Source organism: Erythrolamprus reginae, chromosome 5 (genome assembly GCF_031021105.1).
Source record: "Erythrolamprus reginae isolate rEryReg1 chromosome 5, rEryReg1.hap1, whole genome shotgun sequence".
Classification (NCBI taxonomy): Eukaryota; Metazoa; Chordata; class Lepidosauria; order Squamata; family Dipsadidae; genus Erythrolamprus; species Erythrolamprus reginae.
Genome location: NC_091954.1, coordinates 70,039,601 through 70,053,536, shown reverse-complemented (window position 1 = coordinate 70,053,536; position 13,936 = coordinate 70,039,601). Strand labels below are relative to the sequence as shown.

The 13,936-nt window shown below is 40.9% G+C and overlaps 1 protein-coding gene across 1 annotated transcript in view; it reads right to left on the bottom strand.

The window, feature by feature from the left end:
- Nucleotides 1-9,925, bottom strand: part of HS6ST1 (heparan sulfate 6-O-sulfotransferase 1) — a 256,229-nt gene extending 246,304 nt beyond the window's left edge. The window contains exon 1 of the mRNA XM_070752998.1: nt 8,614-9,925. Coding sequence (XP_070609099.1) covers nt 8,614-9,131 — 518 coding nt within the window. The 5' untranslated portion in view covers nt 9,132-9,925. The remainder of the gene's footprint in view (nt 1-8,613) is intronic.
- Between the last annotated feature and the right edge of the window lie 4,011 nt (nt 9,926-13,936).

Below are 13,936 nucleotides of genomic sequence, written 5' to 3'. Positions count from 1 at the left end.
CGTACGAAACTAGACTTACAATCCTGGGCCTAGAAAGCTTAGAACTTCACCGCCTTAAACATGATCTAAGTATTGCCTTCAAGATCATATGCTCCAACGTCCTGTCTGTCAACGACTACTTCAGCTTCAACCACAACAGCACAAGAGCACATAACAGATTCAAGCTCAATATTAACCACTCCAAACTTGACGGTAAAAAATATGACTTTAGTAATAGAGGTGTTGAAGTGTGGAACTCATTACTGGACTCCATAGTATCATCCCCTAACCCCCCAACAGTTTACCCTTAGACTGCCCATGTTTGACCTCTCCAGATTCCTAAGAGGTCATTAAGGGGCGTGCATAAGTGCACTAGAGTGCCTTCCGACCCGTGTCCTATTGCCTCTCCTATATCCCATATATCTTCTCTTCTATCCCTTTATCTTTCTTCTATTCTCTCATTGATTTATTTTATCCTATACTCTCTCTTCTATTCCTTCTCTAATTTTATTTCCTTGAAGGTGCCCTATACTATCTTCATTGTGTATTGTTGTGTATTGGACAAAATTAAACAAAAAAATAAAAATAAAAATATAATGAACAAAACACTGTTTGCCAGAAAAACTTGATAGCATTCATTTACCAATATTTAAGCTTTTAGCCAGAGGAATTTATTTCTACATAGATCCTTGCAGGCAATTCTCTCAGACAATTAAGTCATTTTGATCGGTTTATTTTTACTAGTAGCATTAATGTTATTATTGATATTATTGTGCACATAGGAGAGATGTTCCCAGTGGTTTTGCCAGCAATAAGAACTTCTGTGAAAGGCTCAGCAGGTAGATTCTGTGACAGATTCTTGTTAATGAGAACACAAAGCCAAGATTATGCAAAGCTGTGGCAGAAACTCATGAATTAAAAAACGTAAATGTAGAGAGAAGGAATCTAAGAAACTGAGGAAGTGGGAGAGAAAGCACAGAAGATTGTTTTCAGCAGAAAAATGTGACAGTCCATACCAACTGGCTGCTCCAAGGAGTTTAAAAAGGTACAGGCTCAGTCAATCCTATCCAAACTATGTTCCCTTCATGTCTCCCTCCATGCAGAAAAATAGCTGCAGGGGAGGGGGGTGTTAATATCATGTTTCCCAAGAGTACCACTACCCTAATCACTACAATAAACACACTATGCTGCAAATCAGCAATACAAAGAGAAAACCTAATTGTGGATATTCTACATGATGTCTGGTATGGACCTCAATAAGTAACTCTCTTATGTGGAAAAAAAGGACCAAATCAAATCCAGAACTAGGTGCTTTAGTGAATCCTGCAACACAATAACCCACTGGGGCTTGCAAGTGGTACCCAAAGAGCTAGAATGTCCATATCCCCTCTCTCCATTTATCTTTATGTTAGATACCTTCTAGCTATAGGTCCCATCAACTAGACAGTATCGTTTGGTGGGACCTTGGGAAAGAGCCTTCTCTGTGGAGGCTCCGGCCCTCATGAATCAGCTTCCCCCAGAGATTCGCACTGCCCCCACGCTCATCGCCTTCTGCAAGATTCTGAAGACTCATCTATGCCGCCAGGCTTGGGACCATTAGACTTCAGTCCCCTGGCCGACGAATGTAATGTATGTCTGTTGTTTGAATGGGAATGATTGACTTTTAATGTTATTGGGGTTTTTAGATTAACTAGTTTAAATTAATTGGATTTAGGATATTTGTATTGTTTTTTCTTCTACATGTTGTAAGCCGTCCCAAGTCCTCGGAGAGGGGCGGCATATAGATCCAACAAACAAAGTAAATAAGTTATTAAGTAAATAAGTAAATAAGTAAATAAGTAAATAAGTAAGTAAGTAAGTAAGTAAGTAAGTAAGTAAGTTCGTTCGTTCGTTCATTCGTTAGTTAGTTATTGGGGCATCAGTGAGGAAAAAGTGAGTTGTATTTGAGTTCTAGGAGGTTTATTTAAGTTCTTTAAGGATGCCATGGGTGTTAAGAGGTTCATATTTCTCTGCTTTTTCTTCTGTGAAGGAAAAATATAACCCCTGAAAGTAGAAAGCAAGGGTACCAAATGTGCCTGAGCCCCATTTTTTAACTGTTTCTGAAGTATGGTAAAACAGAAAGCTGGAAATTTGAATTCTTGTCTGCTCAGGACAGAGCACAGCAGAAAGGAGATGACTTTGAAGAACCCCTGGAAGCATCTTCTCATGCAGTCCTAAGGTACTCTCTGGATCTAAATTAGACTAGACTAGACTAGACTAGACTAGACTAGACTAGACTAGACTAGACTAGAATAGACTAGAATAGACTAGACTAGAATAGAATAGAATAGAATTCTTTCTTGGTCAAGTGTGATTGGACACATAAGGAATTTGTCTTGGTGCATATGCTCTCAATGTACATAAAAGAAAAAGATACATTTGTCAAGAATAATGTGGTACAACACTTAATGATTGTCATAGGGGTCAAATAAGCAATGAAGAAACAATCAATATTAATAAAAATCGTAGGATACAAGCAACAAGTTACAGTCATACAGTCCTAAGTGGGAGAAAAAGGATGATAGGAAAGATGAGAAAAAACTAGTAGAAATAGAAGTGCAGGCTTAGTAAGCAGAAACTACTGAAATATAGTATGGCAAGGTATGAATCTTCAACGCATACAAGAATTAAGTCACTTGAAGGAGTTGTTTCCTTTCTCTCAATATAAGAATGCAATCCGTTCTCATACTCTTCTTTTCTCTCCATCTTTTTCATGGCTTAAAGGATATATTGCTTTGGGCTTTTCAAGCCTAATGTTAGATGGATGTTGGTTGTTGGCATGACATTCCTGGGGAAATCTATGTAACTTCCATATCTATACACCATATCAAATAGGGATACATATGCTGATGGGATGCGCCTTGATGCTAATTTTATTAAGATCATTTTTAATGCAAAACAGCGGTAGAATACCAGAATTCTTAAAGCAGAGGACCAGATTTCAGCATCTTCATTATTTAAAAGAATGTCTCTGGACCCCATATTGGGCCCACAGAAATTCAACATGATGGATGGTTCCAGCCCAGCATGCTCTATGCTCTGCCGGCAGAAAAAAAAGGCAAGTGACCCTTCCCACACACATACCAATCTGCAATGAGAGGCAATATAGAAGGCAGGGTTAATTTACATTTCTAGTAAATGAGCATTTTGTGACTTGTCATGCTCATTACTGCAGCTACTTTGTAAAAGTACAACACCACCAAATGTGCCTTAAATAATCTCACTCCAGCAAGTCAGTGTTAGTCTTAAAAAAAATCTGCAGAGTAAATAAATGATAATTCTTAGCATACTGTAACAACTGCAATTGTCTAACAATATTCCTCCTCTCCAAAACAAAACAAAACAACACTTATAAACAATTAGGTTAGTGTGCTACAACTATAACAGGCAAAGAGGAGAATCAATTCAAGTGTCTCTGTGAAAAAAAATACCGCTATTATCAAAACCAACCTGGAGTAGGAAAACTGTAAAAGCCATTGCATTCTGGATGCAGAAAATGAACAGAAGCTTAGAGAATGTATAATAGGGATGCACTTAGCAATGCTAAAATGGTACTACTTCTAGGGTTAATAATCTTTTAGGTGATTTGTATGCATTTATGAGCACTAGTGAATGACCTTCAAGAATACCTGTAAGACACTGAGAAGATGCATTAAAGAAACACAAGTCTTTTCTTTCCAGAAATACAGCTTTTCCACATTACTGAATCGCAAATTAAGAAACAGAAGAGACTGATATCTCAATTCAAAAAGGTAGCATCAGCAGCTGTATATGAGGAGACTCAGAAATTAAGGTCCCTTAAATTTATGGAATCCTGTCCTATTAAACCACCCACATTTTATCCTTTCTTTGCTTAAGGACTGCAAGCCAATAGTTTCACCAATAGGTGAAATGCATCCATACCAACATTTCTGCTGTTCTTTGAAAATAAAATTGTCAAAAGCCACAAAATTCTGTTGACCAGATGAAAGCTCCAGGAATCCCAAAATACTGCACATACTTCAATGGCAGAAGATATTTTAATACAAGATTATCACCCAATGAATTTTCCTGCTCCCAGCAGGCTCTATAATGTGTGCCAGACATGAAAACATAGGTTGTTCCATTACCCTAGATACATTATTCAAAGCGGCAAAATGAAGTGATACAGCCACCACTGTAGTGGAAATAATGCAAGAATGAATCCCTTACAAAGGAAATCTCCTTCATCAGTGGTTTTACATAAACGGTTCTTGCTTATGAAGCTAGGTTTTATTTCAGGCAGGAGAAATATTATCTTTTTGTGGACAAGCTAAAATGAACTACTGTATAATAGACCTATGTGACACAGCAATATTACAAACTCAGTCAACAATTCTTATTCATTCTTAATATACAAAACACTATCCAGTTCAAAATAATGAATGACAAGGAAGATGCTTATTCATTGAGGATGGATTGGAGCAATAAGATTATTAGACTTCCATAATGCCATTGATGCTTCAATACAGACTTTTTTCAATGAAAGTAGGGCATCATAAGAAAGGTTAAAAGGATAAGCCAAACTAAGTATCTGAATGTGTACATGGAAAATACTAAATCTGGAAATACTTTAATTTAAGACTGCAATCTTATGCGTGCTTACTTATTGTTATTAAATCCCTGGAAAATGATCTTAGTAAATAGCATCATATCCTAGAGAAAAGAAAAAGTGAGAATAGCTATAAAAACAAGATACAGTATTTAATCAGTTATATTGAAAAATTCATTGTAGATACAACATGGCTCGAAAGTCCTTAAGTTTACACAAGCAAAGCAAACAATTTATGGGTACTATCATTACCAAACCCAAAGCAAAACCTGCAGCATGGCTTTTTGCTATCCAAGCATTTCATTGTTCCAAGAAAGGAAAGTCATGTAAGCACAGGATTTAAATTTAAGTATAAATTTAAATAAGGGAAGCATGCAAAAATATCTGCCCAGAAATCTACTTTCTTTACTGATGATTTGTTTAAAGTTTTTTTTGGGGGGGGGAGGGGAGTGGCTTTAACATAAAAGTTCCAAGAACATGAAACAATTATTCATTTACAATGCTTCATCAAATAGCAATGTATACACAGAATGGAGGAGAGGTCCATTGTATGCAAGTATTCATATATATTTGTTTTTGCAGAAGGAGAACCCTTTTGGATAAGTTTCTTGATGTGATATTCCTGAGTCAGCTTGCCTAAAAGCAGATTATAGGGCAATTAGAACAATTAATCAAAATTTGACCAAGGTGCATTGAGAAGATAGCAACAACAAAAGAATCAATACATATAATTAATAACTCCACGCAGCATCCTATGCTGAACAAGTCTAACAAATGGGGAAAGTGTGTATGTGTGGAGGGGGGGCCCGAATAAATGGGCTGTGCAGCAGAGATAAGACAAATATGCTTTGTTCTAGCCTTCCAAGACTGTCTACTCACTGGAAGGATTACAGAGGATATGACCAATATATATATGGCCAGGACACATGAACAGAAAACTGTATGGCACTAGAGTAGCTGTGTTTCGGATGAAAGCTCTGAAAAGTAGCAGGAATTAATGAATTACAGTATTATGCCAAGCAAACAATAAATCTTTAAACATGATTCTAAGATAGTAAGGAAAGTAAGGAAATAGAAGCACATCAAATGATTTAACGAATAAAACCCAGCCTGGTAGAGAAAATTTGAACTACCTTACAAGGCAGGCCAAGATACTACATACATATGTACGTACATGCATACATAAGTATATAGATTCAGACAGACAGAAATCCTTTCAGTTAGGTGACTGTAGATGGAAGCAATTTGTGCATGAATTGTGGATGATTAGAATATATCAGTATGGAATACTTTCAAAAGATTGACTTTTAGCTGGATTTTTCCCCTTATACTCAAAAACCTTAGCAAATCAGATAAAAGGAAACCATAATGAGAAGATGAAAGGTGTTTTAGGAATTAATGTGGGCACGAGAAAAAGATATGTCTCCAGGAATAAAGGATGCTTAAGAAGATTAATGCCATCTAAAAGGAAAATGGGGTGGGGAGAGAGACATGGGGAAAATCCAGCAGACGGGCAGGGTAAATGCACGAACAATCAACAGGACAACCTAACAGAAAAGTTACTTGGCTAAAAAGCAGAGGTATAAAATAACTATGTACAAACAAGAATTCTGTGCATCTCTATGAATTAGACATGGCATTCATTAACGCGACAGGAGTGGATGATAATCATAGAAAAGGGCTACGACAATCAGCAAAAAATGTACAGCCAATATTACCAAAAAAAAAAAAAAAAAGTAAAAAAAGACTATAAAAGATATGAAGGAATCTGGCAAGAGACCATGCTTAGTGCTTCTTCCACATGCGCTATAATGCAGAAAAATAAGGATAGCTCCAAGAATAAGAATGTTAACACTGCCAATGGTTAACAATGGAAAGATTTATTGTTGACAAAGACCCAGGTTTAGATAAATAAGATTCATGTACATTTGCGTTGAACCCATGTGTGAAATGAGGTAGATAAGAGGCAGCATTTCACATCTAACGTTAAAAAAAAAAAACCCAAAGACTCCGGACACCCATTTCTCTGAAAGCTCTTAAAGGAGACCCTGAACTTCTGCCCCTTATTCTGGGGGAATGGAGACTGACTGTAATGGACATACATTCCACACATTCTCAGGAGCCCTCTCCCGCTCCAGCAAGATTGACGAGGTACACACTAAAGCTCTGAATGAAAACGAGTTAATTTCTCAGGGATAATCCTACAAAGTACGGTATATGATGAAAGCCAGTTCCAGAGCGTACAAAGCAGGAAAGGAGAGTTCCAGCAGAAGGGGGGGGGGGGAAAGAAGGCAATGGGATCTATGAGCACGATATCGAGACAGGCAGGCCACGTATATGGGATTGATACAATTCTTTCTGCCTTCGTTCCTTTCAAAGGCTTAGCAGCTGCATGAGACACAGGACATTTCATAGGTTCAAAATCTCTCTCTCTCTTTCTCCTTCTTCCTCCCTCTATTTCTTTGCTTGCACAAGCACATGAAGACGAATGAGGGGCCTGCCTAATGTGTGTCACACAGACACAAATGACCAAAAGAGCAAGCAGGCACCAACTGCATTGAACACCAAGTCTCAGGACTAAGTTGCATGCTGAGAACAGAGAGCAGAGGAGAGAGACAGAGAGAGAGAGAGAGAAAGAAAGAAAGAAAATGAGAGGAAGAGAGAGAGAACGAGAATGAGAACAAGACAGATAAAGAGAATGAGAGAGAGAGAACAAAACAGAGAGAAAATGAGAGAGAGAACAAGACAGAGAGAGAGAGAGAGAAAGACAAAGAGAGAAAGATAGACAGAGAGAGAATGAATGAATGAATGGAATGGGGAGTTAGGTAAGTAGCAAAACAGTTTTAACAATTGAATTCTGAGCTTGATGACAAAAGCAGCCAGCAGCGAAAGTGAGTCACAACAGTGCAGCAAATGTGAATCAAATTTGCAAGGCTAAGGCTTTGGCTGAAGAGTCAGGGGCAGCTGGGCCAATGGAAAGAACAGTACCTTTTCCTCAGCCCGCTGAACAAAGTAGCTGGCATAAGTCAGCTATGGAAACTTGCCAAGCTTGGAGAGGTTCAACAACCAGCTCCCGGAACTGGGTGACTTGTGAAGTACAGGTAGCGACCAGACAATCAGATTAGTAAAGGGGACTCCAAGGTGTACATACATAAGGGTTTTTAACCATGAGTTTATAGTTTTAGATTTTCCATATTTGACTTTTTTTTTTACTGTATTTCTATTTTTATATTGTTGTAAGCCGCCCTGCGTCCTTTGGGATTGGGTGGCATAGAAGTCAAATGAAATGAAATGAAATAAAATAAAATAATTCATCAGAAGCAACGTGAGAAAATATTATTTTACTGAAAGAGTAGTAGATGCTTGGAACAAACTTCCAGCAGACATGGTTGGTAAATCCACAGTAACTGAATTTAAACATGCCTGGGATAAACATATATCCACCCTAAAATAAAATACAAGAAACGGTATAAGGGCAGACTAGCTGCCCCGAGTCTTCGGAGAAGGGTGGCATACAAATCTAATAAATAATAATAATAATAATAATAATAATAATAATAATAATAATAATAATAATAATAATAATAATATAATTCTCCGCTACATCACGCAGCCCTAGGTGCTTGGGAAGCACCCGACTGGTTATGAAATACAAAATCCAGCATAGTGATCTCGTTTGCTGTGTTGTATTGACATAATAATAATAATAATAATAATAATAATAATAATAATAATAATAATAATAATAATAGATGGACCATGAGGTCTTTTCTACCGTCAATCTTCTATGTTGCTAATGAATAAAACAATAAAATAAAGAAATAATACACAAAACCCAGGCTTAAAGTAGCCCAAAGCTCACTGGCTGACCTTGGGCTTTACCGCTCCCTCCAGCCTACCTAACAAGGTTGTGGGGAGGAAACATGGAGGTCCGGCGGTGGGGAGGGGGGAAGAACTATAAATCATAGACAGGAAGACTAAGGTGGAGGGGGGTGGGGAAGAGAGACCCCTCCCCGCCATCTCACCTGGGAGGTTTGAGCGCGGCGCTCTCCCGCTTGTCCAAGACGCCGGGCACGCAGTTGGTGAGCTCGGTCCAGTCGGCGTGGAGCCCGCAGCTCCAGCCCGTGGAGAAGCGCGAGAAGAGCCAGGTCTCCCGCCGGTTGGGCCGGTAGCAGGTGCATTTCTTCTGCCCGGGCCGGCAGTCGCAGGGCACCTCGAGGCGGACGTTCTGCACCAGGTGGCGGCCGAAGGTGGTGCCGCCCGTCTTCTGGATGTGGAGGAAGACGATCACGTCGTCGCCCTTCATGTCGAAGGCCAGCCGGCGCTCCAACTCCCGCACGGGGAAGTAGTACTTCTTGACGTAGTGCGGGTCCGGCGTGGGGAAGAGGTCCAGCTCATCCTGGTATGAGCGGCCGCTCGGCGAGCCCAGGCTCAGCCCGGGCCCCACGTACTGGTAGAGGATGAGCATGAAGCACACCGAGCCCGCCACGATCAGCAGGAACTTGCTGTTCCTTTCAACCATGGTCCTTCCAGCGCGCTTCATGTGCCACCATCTCCCGGCAATGGGGAGGCTGGCGGCGGCTCTTCCCCCGGAGGATGTCGGCGCCGCCGGAATTACGCTCCTCCGGGCTCCCGACGGCCAAACCGGCGCCTTCCTTCGCGAGGAGCGGGGATTCCCTGCTTCCCCTCTCGGGTTATTTTCTCTCCCCCCCCCTCCCTCCTTCTCCTTCAGTCAGAACGGCATAAGGGGGAGGGGGGCGCGCGGCGCCTTCCCAAAGGACCCCCTCCCCCGGCCCCGCCTCCCTCGCAGCCCCGTCCCGCCTTCTTCTGCCTTACGGGGACTTCGCTGGCCCTTTCGCTCCGGCGCCGATCTAGCCGGGCGGTCGTCTCTCGCTTGCTCTTTCTCACATACACACACACAAGCGCGCACGGGATCCCGCAAAGGCTCCGTTCTAGCGCTGCCTCGCTCGCCGCACGCTAGTCCCAGTCCTTCCTGCCTGGCTTCCTACTGCCGAGCCCCACCATGATTCCGAGCCCAGCATGCACAGCGCCGCCTCCGCTCGCTTCTCGAGCTGTTTCCCCCTAGCGCGCGCTGGAGAAACAGAGAGAGAGAGCGAGCAGTCGCGGCGGCGGCAACAAACACAGGCACGCCGCAAAAGCGGCAGTTCAGGAGGAGGCTCCGCTAAGTTGCGAGCGCCCGCCCGTAGAAATTTTGGGCGCGCGCGCGCTACTGCTGCTGCCAAACGCTGCTGAGGCGGCGATGTTTTTGGGGGAGCTTCTCCACTTCCTTTTTTTTTTTTTTTTTTTACATAACCTGCCAATAGGGAAGCGCGGTTACCGAGCTTCCCGTTTCCGAGAGCAGTGATATCCATTGATTTCAGAAACCGGCGGTCGGAATGAGGTGTGTTTCGCTCTCGAGATCCAGGAGAAAGGATGGACCGCCCGTTCGTGAAATCTTATAACAAATAATAACGACAGCAGCAGAGTTGGAAGGGACCTTGGAGGTCTTCTAGTCCAGTGTTTCCCAACCTTGGCAACCTGGACATATTTGGACTTCAACTCCCAGAATTCCCCAGCCAGCGAATGCTGGCTGGGGAATTCTGGGAGTTGAAGTCCAGATACCTTCAAATGGCCAAGGTTGGGAAACACTTGTAGTCCAACCTCCCTGTTTGGGCAGGAAACCCTGCACTACTTCAGATCTTATTGACATCCTTCAGATCTTATGTCCTTCCTGTCGATGACTACTTCAGCTTTAACCAAAATAACACACGAGCACACAGCAGATACAAACTTAAAGTGAACCGGTCTAGACTCAACTATAGTAAATACAACTTTAATAACGGAGTAGTTAATGCATGGAAGTCTCTTGCATACCAGACTCTTTGGTATCATCACCTAACGCCCAAAACTTTACCCTTAGACGAGTGATGGCAAACCTCTTTTTCCTTGGGTGCCGAAAGAACGTGCACATGTGCTATTGTGCATGCATGAGTGCCTACACCCGCCATTCAATGCCTGAGAAAGGCAAAAAAAGCTTCTGCCCTCTGGGGGGGCAGAAACTGCCTGTTTCCCAAGTTCTGGTGGGCATAATAGGCTCGTGTTTTGCCCTCCCCAGGCTCCAAAGGCTTCCCTGGAGCCAGATGAGGGTAAAAACGCCCTCACCCAACCCCCAGAGGCTCTCTGGAAGCCAAAAACACCCTCCCAGAACCTCTGTGAGCCAAAAATCAGCTGCCCGGCAAACACATGCACGTTGGAGCTGAGCTAGGGCAAGGGCTCACATGTCAGGAGATATGGATTCGCATGCCACCTGTGGCATCACTGCCCTACACTTCTTCAGATCTTATTTATGTCCTTCAGATCTTATTATGTCCTTCCTGTCGACGACTACTTCAGCTTCAACCAAAATAATACAAGAGCACACAACAGATACAAATTTAAAGTAAGCCAGTCTAAATTCAACTGCAGGAAAAACAGCTTGATTAACCGAGTAGTTAATACATGGAACTCACTACCAAACTCTGTGGTATCATCACCTAACCCCCAAAACTTTACCCTTAGACCAGTGATGCTGAATCTATGGCATGGGTGCCACAGGTGGCACGCAGAGCCATATCTGCTGGAACGCAAGCTGTTGCCCTAGCTCGGCTCCAATGGGCATGTGTGTGCCAGCCAGCTGATTTTTGACTCACAAAGAGGCTCTGGGAGGGCGTTTTTGGCTTCCAGAGAGCCTCCGGGGGATGAGGGCTCCAGGGAAGCCTTTGAAACCAAAGGAGGTCAAAACCTGAGCCTAAAGGGCCACCAGAATTTGGGGAACTGACCATTTCCATTCTCCAGAGGGCTTGGGGAGGCAAGGCAAGCTGTTTTCCCCCTCCCCAGGCATTGAATTATGGATGTGGTCACTCGCGCATGCGTGATAGCACGCACACATGCTCTTTTGGCACCCAAGGAAAAAAAGGTTCACCATCACTGCCTTTGACTATCCACTGCTGACCTCCCCCATTCCTAAGAAGTCAGTAAGGGATGTGCATAAGTGCACCAGAGTGCCTTCTGTCCCTGGTTCTAATGTTTTTCTTTTACTATGCATATTAATATTATTATATCTTTGTATACCACCAATATGTATTTGACAAAACAAATAAATAATAAAATAAAATAATTTTTGCTTGATTTTCTAATTAAAGGAAGACCCACTCTGGGATCCAGGTTCTTACACTATTATCTTCTCAGGTTGTCCTCCATCTCCTCCTTAGGAGCTTTTGAACAATTGGCACGATTCCTCAACAGGTGCTATTACTTTTTCCTGGCATTAAATTGAGCAATGAATCAAAACTGATCTGAAAGTCAATTACTACAGTCATCTTTATCTGAAAATTTATATACCATTCTTTATGACAAACCCAGGAATTGGTTAACAGTCCCATGGCACAACAAATGTGATACAAAAGTCTTTGTATACATTTTTTTGTATACAATACAAAATAGTTCTTTCTTTTTTAAAAAGCAACATTTTAGATATTCAGTTTTACTTTAAAAATAAGAATATTATCTGATGATGTTTGTGCATCATGTTCGAAGAAGACCTTGACATCTATTTTTGAAAATTTTTATTGATTTTTTTAAAATATGAGACAAAACAAGACATACAACATTTAACATGTAAAGGAGCTACCATTGCTCCGCTAGGCATAGAAGTCTTCTAATACAAAAAAGAATGACTAGTTATAATTAGATCAATACAGAAAGATAAAAGTTGTTAATAACATATCTCTTAATATATTAGTATGATGTAAAATCTACATATTTCAGCATTTTCGTTACATCTCAATCTCAATCAATTAATAAAACTAAAACTTATCCATTAAATATCATTATACAATACTGTATATTCAACCTAGTAAGTTTAACTTTTCTATAATTTATTTTTGTATCATTAATAATCTTTATTAACATTCCACCAATTATATACATTCTCCCAAGTTTTATAATACTCTGTTTCCATTTGATTATTTAACCTTCTCGTCATCATATCTACTAATTTTTGTAAAAACTTCTTCATCTGTTGGAGTTTTATTTTCTTTCCATTTTTGCGCAAATGCAATTCTTGCCACCACTAATATGTGGATTATTAAATAATACAGGTATATTTCTTTTTTATATTTTGTATCAGTAATACCAAATTAAGATGTTCTACAGATGGCATCTTCCACCATACAGGATTTCAAAGATATTTCCAAACACCTCACCCATTGGCTGGAAATGTAAAAAAAGAAATTGGCACATACTTTCACGCACGGTGGACTTGCCCCAAAGCTAAGATCTATTGGAATAAGATAGAAAAGTGGTTAAAGGAAATTACAAATAAGGAGATTAAGAAGACTCCAGAATTTTTCTTATTAGGTATTACTGAGGACCTTGACATCTAATGGGTTGTGTACTGTACGTGATACGTCTGCAGGGGGCTGGTAAGTCCTATATGGGCACAAAATGTTCTGCCACATGTTGGGCAGACATACGTGGGCACTATTGTTGCAGCATTTGCAGCTCTGACTTTACGGAGTACTCACTTTTCTTCTGCTATGAATGTTCTTGGTCAATCTTTTGCCAGGGTTACCTAGGAGGTGGTGTCGATATGGAAGGACTTGAAGGAGGCTTTCAAGGTGTCTTTCTATCACTTCCTTTGCCACCCATGTGATTGCTTTCCTTTAGACAGCTCACCATAGAGGAGCTGTTTAGGAATGCGATGGTCTGGCATCCTAGCAACATGGCCTGACCAGCGTGTCTGGGCTTATTATTATTATTAAGGATATTATCTTGAACAAGGCAACTAACCAATGATGTTCTAATACTATTAAGGATTCTGAAAAGGTTTCTCTTAAAGGCTGTTTGGGAATGGTCCACAAAAGACACTTTCATCTAATAATTGTAATCAGCATTTTTATTTCTGGGCTCATGAATAGCATGATTCCATCCAGAGATCTTTCACATGCTTAACAAATGGTCTTTTGCAAATCTCATCAAAATAAGTGATCAAATGAGAAAATTCAGAGCTCAGTTACTCTCTGGGCAGAATCCCATCACGTTCATTAAGTTTATTTAGTAATAGAGATGCTGTTGATTGCTGAATCAGACCCATGTTGAATTGTTTAAAGATTCAAACTAGAATGGCTAGTCCAAAATTATTTTGTGTGAGATGAAAATGCCCACAAGATCATATGCTGCAACGTCCTTCCGGTCAACGACTACTTCAGCTTCAACCGCAACAACACAAGAGCACTCAACAGATTCAAACTTAATATTAACCGCTCCAAATTTGACTGTAAAAAATATGACTTTAACAATCGAGTTGTC